The 10,584-nt window shown below is 38.0% G+C and overlaps 1 protein-coding gene across 1 annotated transcript; it reads left to right on the top strand.

Moving 5' to 3' along the window:
- The first annotated feature begins 1,749 nt into the window (after positions 1–1,749).
- Positions 1,750–10,545, top strand: zgc:113276 (uncharacterized protein LOC553748 homolog). The gene is made up of 10 exons (XM_047363944.1): positions 1,750–1,851; positions 2,197–2,392; positions 6,555–6,739; positions 6,837–7,052; positions 7,310–7,703; positions 7,904–8,025; positions 8,130–8,369; positions 8,674–8,835; positions 9,008–9,097; positions 9,202–10,545. The coding sequence occupies exons 2-10, from the start codon at positions 2,197–2,199 to the stop codon at positions 9,370–9,372; spliced, it is 1,776 nt and encodes a 591-aa protein (XP_047219900.1). The 5' UTR covers positions 1,750–1,851; the 3' UTR covers positions 9,373–10,545.
- Positions 10,546–10,584: the final 39 nt, after the last annotated feature.

A 10,584-nucleotide genomic window follows, 5' to 3' on the forward strand; every position in this document is an offset into this window, starting at 1 on the left:
TTGGCTCGATTAGGAACAGCTTCTTGGTTCTGTGTGTCAGTCCATCATTGTGTTCCTCTCATTGTGTTTCTTTTCCACCCTGTGATTCCAAAGCATTAATTCTTCATTTTCAGCAAAGCAGTGGTAAATTCTAATTATGTGAAAAAAACAGATTGCTGATTGTAAAAAACTGTTAAACACTGCTAAAAAACACTTTGAAGATCAACTTTTTTGCCTTTTCAAAACATACAGTGCATGAGGAGTGAAGATATAAGTTATAAGAACCCAGTTAGAATCGACATTAAGATGTGCTATATAGAAACCACATAGTGTGAATGACCATACCATTGAAACTATTTGTTGGGGTTAAAAATTAATGTGGGAAAACTGTCTCTGAATGTTGAGCAAAGCTGCAACTTGTGCAACTGCTGTTTTTCACAAGTTGCACTTACCTACCTTTGTTGCAATCTTTTCTCTAAAAATCATGTAGTTTACACAGCAAAACTTATTTAATTACATGCTCATTGCTTCTCTAAACAGGCCTCTTTTAATTTTTCTGACACATTCAAAAAAGCTGGCTGAATATTTTCAGAACAAGTTAATTTAATACACTTGAATGCAAAACTTGTTTCACCGAATCACAGTATATATTGGTGGAAAAGAGCATATAATAATAATACATTTTGGGTGTGTTTATGTTTGAAACATCCATCCATCCATTTTCTATAACCACTTCTTCCATATCTCCTATCGCCAGCAGTCTATGGGAGAGAGGCAGGATACACCCTGGACAGGTCGCCAGTCCATCACAGATGTTTGGAGCAATTAGTTTGTATTAAGAGAATATAGTTCGCAGCTAAGATACCTTGATGTCCATTTACATTTTGGATGATAGTCACCCTTTTCACTTTTAACAATGTAAGCATTCTTTGATTATCCAACAGAAAACTAAACTCAAATAAAGTTATCAACTCTGATTGTTTGCAAGTCATGCAACGAGTCTCTTTTAAGGACATACCAGGATGGGAGCATCAACATAAAAGGTAAGAGTTTTGTGATGTTTACTTTTACTTTTGAATTTAGCTTTATTTGTGTTTTTTTACACTGTAGATGAGATGAATAGATAAAAGTGTTTAAGTATCTGACATACAGGAATTACACAGATTTCGCTTATTTAAAAAATGCAAATGTGATGTTCTTGTAATATTTTTCTTGTAAAGGTTTGAGGAAACAGATTTGTAATACTATAAAATGGAAAACAATGGAAAAACTAAGTTTAAAGTAATGTTTCTCAGTCTTTTTCAAATCTGATTTTTACCAAGAAACTTTTTACAGAACTCAATGAGGGCTTGACATGTGTTTTTTCTTCTGTGTAATCCGTCAGGACTGCAATGATACACATGCATTCATATACCGCCTGTTTTTGCACCACACCCATCTTCTCATGCACTGTTTTCCTAAAGTAAAAGGGAGGAGTTAAAAAACCCTACAGCTTTGCATTTGATCAAAGGAAATGTGCATCACAGAAACTCTGAGGCATTGGATGAATGATGCTATTTGATGGAGTTCTTTAAATCAGTGTGAATTTGGTAATGTTGTATGTGAAGGTGATGAATTAGACTGTCAATGTTTCTAAAAGGTTTTGAAGTGTTGATACTCGAGAGGTTGCATGTGTTACTAAATTTATACAAGCACACATACACAGAAGTTAATTTGGGGTTTCCCTGCTGAGCCAGGGAAGTCCAAATGGGAGAGGATTGAGTTACATGAGGGACACATGCTGCAAAACTTCAAGTCTACCACTGTCCGCTGCCTGTCTTGAAGAAGCTTAAAAGTTTCCTCCAAGCTGTTGAAAAGTGACATGTTTATCAGGTACTGAAATGCTCTGAATGTAAAGAGATTCTGCATGGTGATGTTAGTTTATTTCATAATCGATTCTTTTATGTCTTTTGCTGAAATATCATCAGTGTGAATAAGTGTACACATTGTCGATCATTATTTGAAAACAAATATATACTTTAATTTTAAACACATACCTGAGATTTCACCAATCAATCAAAATAAACCATCATTAACTGATTGGGCTTCAGCTTAGGGATTTTATGTGACTCACTTTATAAACAATCTTTAAATATGCAACTTTCCCTCCCTCTGTGGTGTTTAGCAATAAAGAGCCATGTCTTAATATCCTGTTGTCTGTTTATGTCTCTGTTTCAGATGGTCATGCTCGATGTGTTAATAATAGGAGGTGGCCCTCATGCCTTGACTTTGGCGAGCTTGCTCTCCAGCCCTGACCCTGGACAAGACTCTGACTGTGAAGATGATCGTCTCATCTCCATGTCTACTCACTCAAACTCTGACACATTTAAACACACACAATGTAATGAAGGAAGGAAGAGGAGGACAACAGCAGGTATAACATGTTTGCTTTAATTTAATATGTAATAATCTGGAAGATAATTTTTAGAACTTTTAACTTATTTCTCTAATCTCCAAGGACATTTGTTCAGTAAACGATAAACTGTGTCACAAGTGTGGATAAATGAAGGAAGTTCAGGAGATGTTAAAGAAAATCAACATTAATTCTCCTGCAAATAATGCAACTCAAAGACATAGCATCCACAATAGCATTAACCACAATAATGAACTTATTCTTAAAACAGCAACTGTTGAATAATCAATTAAATTCAGTTTTATTCACATAGCGCCTATTCACAACATGTCATCTCAAGGCACTTTACAAAGTTAATTCAATCAAATCATACAGATTTCAAGTCAGGTACATACATTCCAATTAATCCTAACTATCAAACAGAACAGTCAGATTCAGTTTATTATTCAAATTGGTTAAAATGTTTTCTATCTAAGGAAACCCAGCAGATTGCATCCAGTCAGTGACTTGCAGCATTCACTCCTCCTGGATGAGCATGTAACGACAGTGGACAGTCACTGTCGTTGACTTTGCAGCAATCCCTCATACTGAGCATGCATGTAGTGACAGTGGAGAGGAAAAACTCCCTTTTAACAGGAAGAAACCTCCAGCAGAACCAGAATCAGGCTCAGTGTGAGCGGCCATCTGCCACGACCGACTGGGGGTTTGAGAGAACAGAGCAGAGACACAAAAAGAACACAGAAGCACTGAGGAGGAATATTTTCTATGGGAAAGAAAAAAAAAAAAAAAGTTAAAGGCAGTAGTATCTGCTTTAGTGGCTTTATCTAGGAGAGAAACACAGATTAGCAGATAAGCTCTGAGCCAGTTTTCAGGCCTAGAATAAGACAGAGGGCAGTAAAAGCTCAGTCAATATCTATGTCTAGGAGGGAAACAGGGTTAAACAACAAAAGACAGGGGCAAGTGTATCATGTGTAGAAAGAGAACATTAAGTTGTTGGCAGCAGTAACGCAGTCAGTTACCCCCACCAGGAAGGTGCCACAGCTGAACACAGAGCCAGGCCAGATGTAGCTTCTAGGAAGAGGAAAAACAGAGAGAAAACATAAAGTTAAAAACTGAAATATCAGCAGCTAACCCAACATTTGAGAGTAGTATGAGAATGTAGCAGAGAGAGTGAAAGTGGGCATTATGTCCCACGGCAGCCTATGCCTATAGCAGAATAACTTCAGAGATAGCTCAGGATAATCTAACCCGCTCTAACTATAAGCTTTATCAAAGGTAGACATGGAGTCTGCTTCATGGACTAAAACTGGGAGTTGGTTCCACAGGAGAGGGGCCTGATGACTAAAAATCATTAGGGGTTTATATGTGAGACGGAGAATTTTATATTTTTGTTTATGAATTTAACAGGGAACCAATGATTGGACGCTAAAATCGAGAGTCTTCACACACCACACAATCCACCATGTGCAACAGTGAAAACAGGAAGTGATGCAATACGCCTTACCAAACTCTTTCATGTCCTCACTTGAATGCACTTTTTATGTTGTTGCTGGTTTTGAATGGCCAAAACGTTTTTAGTTACAGCAACCGTTTTTAAGTATGAATGGAAAATTAATTATAGCAACAATAAAAATTGTAACAGAAATAACAGGAAATACTCTTTTTTTTAGCCTGGAAGGTTTTCATTTCATTGGTTCCTCACAGAACCTGTAACTCGGCTGTAAAATCCTTAACTGTCACGTTGAACAATTCCCTCAGTTAATTTTATAGAGTTACCATGTGGTTTGACCCTTGCCTTTCTTAGAGTAAAATACTTTTATTTGAATGATTTTAACTGTCAAAACTTGTCAAAACAGTGCTCTAATGCAGTCAGGCAGTTAGGAGGCATGTCAGCACCTAAAAGGGTTTCTTTCGATGTGGAAGTCCTGAGAGTCTGATCCAAGTCTCTCTCCAAATGACAGAGCTCTTCACCATATCTCTAAGGGTGAGCCCAACTACCCTACAGAGAAAGCTCATTTAAGCTGCTTGTATCCGGGATCTCCTTTTTTCGGTTATGATCGATATCTCATGATCATAGTTGATGGCTGGACTGTAGATGGACTGGTAAATTGAAAGCTTTGATCATTTTCCCACCACGACAGTGGAATATATTCTGGGCTGACTCATTTCTATGGATAGTCCAAATAACCAAATTGAATCAATCGATAAATAAAACTGTATTTATATAGCACTTTTCAACAAGGCCTTGCATTGACCAGGGTGCTTTACAAAATAAAACAAATGAATACAGAACCAATAAAACAAAAAAATAGTGTCAAGTAAAAATTTGAAATAAAACACAGTAAAAGAAAATTTAAAACATTAAAAATCAAATGTCAAAAGCCTTTTGAAATAAATAGGTCTAAGGTTTAGCTGAATAAAAACAGGTCAGAGATGGTGCGCAACCAATGCCAGCCAATGAAAAAGATCGGTCCCTCCATTGCTTACACCTAGAGTGAGGCACCTCCAGCAGATGTTGACCAGTAGACTATAGGCTCTGCTGGGCTGGTGAGTTTTCAAAAGTTCAGCTAGGAAGGGGGGTGCAAGGCCATTTAGTGCTTTAAAAACAAACAGCAGCAGTTTGAACTGTATCCTAAACTGAACTGGAATCCAGTGCAGAGTTAAAAGGATAGGAGTGATATGTTTATGTTTACATGAAGCAAATGAATCGGAACCACAGGACTAAACACACTGAGAAAAACCAATGGGAGAAATAGCTGATGAGAAAATACAGAAACCTGATTTCTTTTTAAATCCCTCACCAGAACATAACCTAGCATAGAAATAAATCAAATTACAAACCACAAAGTGAAAGTAAAACTCAGAAACAAGACTGAAAAAAAAATTAGGAAGTGAACTGGACACAATGGAAAGGAACCCAATTATAAAAATCAAATAGGAACTGGTCTACAAAGATAAGAAGTAACGAAAGACTAAAACTAAAATGAACCTTAACTAACACATAACATTTAAAGTACAAAACACAATGTACCCAACCACCACCAAATTAGTTCCTAATTTAACATAGTTTTATATATATACATTACAGACCAAAGGTTTGGACACACCTTCTCATTCAAAGAGTTTTCTTTATTTTCATGACTATGAATATTGTAGCTTCACACTGAAGGCATCAAATTATCACATGTGGAATTATATACTGAACAGAAAAGAGTGAAACAACTGAAAATATGTCTTATATTCTAGGTTCTTCAAAGTAGCCACCTTTTGCTTTGATTACTGCTCCGCACATTCTTGGCATTCTGTTGATGAGCTTCAAGAGGTAGTCACCTGAAATGGTTTTCTAAACAGTCTTGAAGGAGTTCCCAGAGATGCTTAGCACTTGTTGGCCCTTTTGCCTTCACTCTGCAGTCCAGCTCACCCCAAACCATCTCGTTTGGGTTCAGGTCAGGTGACTGTGGAGGCCAGGTCATCTGGCGCAGCACCCCATCACTCTCCTTCTTGGTCAAATAGCCCTTACACAGCCTGGAGGTGTGTTTGGGGTCATTGTCCTGTTGAAAAATAAATGATGGTCCAACTAAATGCAAACCGGATGGAATAGCATGCCGCTGCAAGATGCTGTGGTAGCCATGCTGGTTCAGTATGCCTTCAGTTTTAAATAAATCCCCACACCATCACACCTCCTCCTCCATGCTTCACGGTGGGAACCAGGCATGATAGATAGATAGATAGATAGATAGATAGATAGATAGATAGATAGATAGATAGATAGATAGATAGATAGATAGATAGATAGATAGATAGATAGATAGATAGATAGATAGATAGATAGATAGATAGATAGATAGATAGATAGATAGATAGATAGATAGATAGATAGATAGATAGATAGATAGATAGATAGATAGATAGATAGATAGATAGATAGATAGATAGATAGATAGATAGATAGATAGATAGATAGATAGATAGATAGATAGATAGATAAAAAAAATTATTTTCATTTAAATGTCTTTGTTTACATGATAAAGATACTTCAAATAACTACATAAATTGCATTCGAGTTGCACTCCCTCTCATTTTGAATTGGTTCAACTATGGAGATCAGCTTACGATCCATGCTTTTCTGAAAATGTTGCTAGTAATTGTTCAATTTAAATGTGTACATCATTAATCTCTGCAGGACAGATGACGAGGAAGCATAAAGCAAAGCCAACAGTATCAGAAAGCACTGTTTGCCTCCCACTCAGTGTCCTGGTGGTAGATACCTACGGAGAATGGGTCGCGTTGTGGGAGAGCCAGTTCACAGCTCTGAACATCCCTCACCTGCGCTCACACACACTGGTGCACACAGACGCTCTCAATAAGGTATGAACATACTGTGACTTCCCCTAAAGTAGAAATGAGGAAAGCACTTTCATTAGCATTACACATACAAATACGTTTGTTTTGTTTTTTTTGACAGAATGCGCTTCAGGAGTTTGTTCTCAAGTACAATCGTTTAGCAGAGCTTCATAGCCTTCCAGACCATGTTCACATTGTGGATGAAAATGCGTTCTTCAATGATATGCGGCTGGGCAAAAAGGAGAGGAGACGTCTGAACATCACCTCAGCGCTAAAGAAGAGTTTATCCTTCAGTCTGCCAGGAACAAAACTCAGTGTGGATTTTTTTAAAGAACAGGTCAGAAAGTTATTTTCTGAACAAAGATGTCTCTTAAAGTTAGTATAATAAGGATTGATTTCCTCTTAATAACATCTCTATTGATGAAGTCATTTCACTGCATAAAATGCTGCAGTACTGTTGATTTTGAGGAATGATACAGTGTAAGACATTAATTTATCGGATGATTATTTATCCTGTGAACTTCAGACATCAATATCCTAAGTACTAAGGGATTTCAAGAGCCACAAATAAATGTATCATCTGTTGACATGCAGGTGAGGAAATACAAATTGGACAAAATTCTGGTCAAGGGAACAGTCGAACGCATCATTCCTGTGACTGGGGACACAAAAGGGATCGAAGAAGAGCAGGAAGCCCAAACTATGGCTGTCAGTGAGACTGAAAAAGTGAAAGATGAAGCGAAGCAGAAAGTTCAACATTTTTGTGTTGAACTTCAAGACGGCAACATCTTAAAAGCTCGGCAGGTTGTTTTGGCAACAGGTCCGACCCGTGCTCAAATGTCAAACATCCCTGAATGGGTAAAAAGCATTGGGGAAAGTTACCCGGAGGGGCGGTTGCAACACACAGTTCATCTAATGCACAAGCTGCCAAACTCTAAGCAAAGACTCCGACAAACAGATTGTCAGGGACAGAAGGAGACTTCTCAAGGTAAGGAAAATTTCACCTTTGGATTGTGCAATCTTCGAGGAGGTGATCATTTTTACTCTAAATCTTAATGTGTAAGATTTGTGTATGTTATGCCATGCTTTTAAATGAAACCTTCAGATTTTATCCTCAGTCTAACACAGACCTCAGCCCTCAAATTCATTCACAAGCACTGTATGCTTATGTGTGTCTATTACATGTAGTGTGTGAGGCAGGGCAGAGGGTAATGGTAGTTGGTGGAGGTCTGACCAGCGCTCATGTCGTCTCTATTGCCCTGCAGCAGGGGGCCGGCCATGTGACATGGGTCATGAGAAAACACCTGCAGGTCTAGTGGCTGTGTGAAACAGCATGTGGATCAACCAATAACAACAGCACTGTGATGACACATTTGATCTCTAAACATAGCCATGTTCAACCTTTCTTCTGTAGTTGAAACAATTTGATGTTGGTGATATGGAGAGCCTGGTAGGCCGTTACTCCCATGTGGAGCATGGCATTAAGATGGATGGCCAGGCCTACCTACGGCAGTTCTACAATGAGCACAGCCTACACAAACGTCTGGCTATGATTCGCCAGGCAAGGAAAGGGGGCGCCATCACTCCAGAGGCATACATCTACCTGCGGCCATTCATACAGAGCGGACAGGTGCAGCTGAAGACATTTTGCCAGGTATTGCAGCCTGTAAATACATCACTGTGACGACTTTGAATAAAACTGATGCTGGAGAATCAGATAATGTACAGAAGAACAGGAGAGCATTTTGTTATTGGTGATAATATGATTAGGAAAAGCTGTGATTTTTCAGCTCATTTTCAGTGAAAAGATTTGTTTACCATTCACTTCATATTTTGAATAACATAAAGATGAAAAAGAGCCTATTTCATATAATTTCCTGTCGGTAAACCTCATTGACTCTTTGTTGTGCTCTTCATGTCACTGTTAAAAAAAAAACTTGAATGGGGTAACTGTACAGGTGAACGAAGCCAGCTGGTGCTACAGGTCTCAAACATGGAATCTGTCTCTCAGCACCGGGGATCACTGGACAGGGGACATGATCTGGCTCGCCACCGGCTGCAAACTTGATGTCAAACAGGACCCGTTGCTTGCTGAGGTGATGAAGAATTTCCCAATCCAGGTGGGTTAGGTAAACCAAAGCAAAAGATGAAAAACAAATATAAGTAAAACATTTTCTAGTTGATGATCTTTTTTTTTTTCAAAACTAACTCTTCTGCTATAATCGTGGAATTTAACCTTTATTTGTCCAACCTAAAGTTTATTGACATGCATCTGGCTTGTTCACTTTGAAGGTGGTTGATGGATGGCCTTGTATATTGGAGAGCTTACAGTGGACAGAAGGATGCCCACTCTATCTGATGGGACAGTACTCTGCTCTTCAGGTAGGCAAAGTGTTTCATGTTTTACTGCAAATCTTGGTTCCAGAAACAAGCTGCAGTTTTGCTACAGAGTTCAGGAGTCTTCAGTTTCCTATATTTCTACACAGGTAGGACCTCATGCTGTAAATCTAGCTGGTGGACAGGCTGCTGGTATGAGAATTGCGAAGGACGTCATTCACCATCATATGCAGGACAGAGAACAGGATTCTGAAATGGGAAGAGGCAAATCAAGAACTGAAGAATATATTCAGCAGATGCAAGGACTTTTCTGGCTTTAATGTTACCTTTCAACCTTCAGATGTAAAAGACTATGAACTTACTATGTATGATATCTGATCACCAAGCTTGACCTGCTCTTGTCTTTTTGCATAAAACAAATAAAAAAAGTATATCGAAAGGCCCTTTCGGGTATGTTATTTACTACGGAGCCCGCAATACTTTTGCGTTCCCACGCTATACATTTTGCGTTCTCACGCAATAGTCTTTGCGTTATCTCGTAATACTTTGTGGGAGACCCGTTTTTGAGATTTATTGAATTTTATTTTGAAATCGGTCTTAAATAAAAGGATCTTCAATCAGACTTAAAAACAGTTATTATACACATGCTGTCAAATTGCTGAACTCTGGACAATAATACTGCACGAAACCACATCTAACACTTTTTTGCTAATTACTGCTGCGTGATGTGTACTTTTTTTGCACGCCACCTTTGTTTTGATAGTGATTTGAACGGTTCGTCTTATCCTAAGCATTTAATCGCATTGTTGACTGCGTGTTAACCCGAATATGACAAATAAACTGTATCAATGCCATATCAGTGCTGTTTGTTTTGTGAGCAGTTTGTCAAATGTGCTGCTGTTTCAAAATGCACAGCTTTCTCTAGGTGATTAGCAACTTTTGCGAGCGAACGCAAAAGTATTGCGTGGGACGCAAAAGGAAAAAGAATCCCGCATGTCCCCTCTCGGGTACCGTACCGTACAGTATTATTGTAACTCGTGTGTTATTTTAATTTTCTTGTGGTTCTTTGTTTCAGTTTTGTTTATGTTTTTTGTTTGTTTCCTTTTGTATTATTGGTATTGGTCATGCAAACACTAAATGGAGATAGAACAAATTGTCATTTTATTCATCTCCTTGAAATGCAGTTGGTAAAAAAGTAATTACATCACTGTTACATTTGTGGGTTCATATATTTTGTACATATGTGACTCTGGGGGTGCGATTATTTGTATTTGGTCCTCAGCTTTGTATACTAGTTATACCATGACCGAGGAATCTGTTCTGTGTGTTTTTTTAATTCTAAAACTCGTAATTATTTGTTATAAGTTTGCTTTCAACCAAGTGCATTTTGCATACCACAATACTGAGTCTTTTTGGTTGTGTAAGCATTTGCCTTTATTACGATTATTATGAGTAGTATTATATTATTACATAAAATTATTATTTACAATTCAGCTTTTCAGAGGTATTTCTTGTTTTTCACTTTACCCTTG

Source organism: Girardinichthys multiradiatus, chromosome 4, assembly GCF_021462225.1.
Source record: "Girardinichthys multiradiatus isolate DD_20200921_A chromosome 4, DD_fGirMul_XY1, whole genome shotgun sequence".
NCBI classification, from domain to species: Eukaryota; Metazoa; Chordata; class Actinopteri; order Cyprinodontiformes; family Goodeidae; genus Girardinichthys; species Girardinichthys multiradiatus.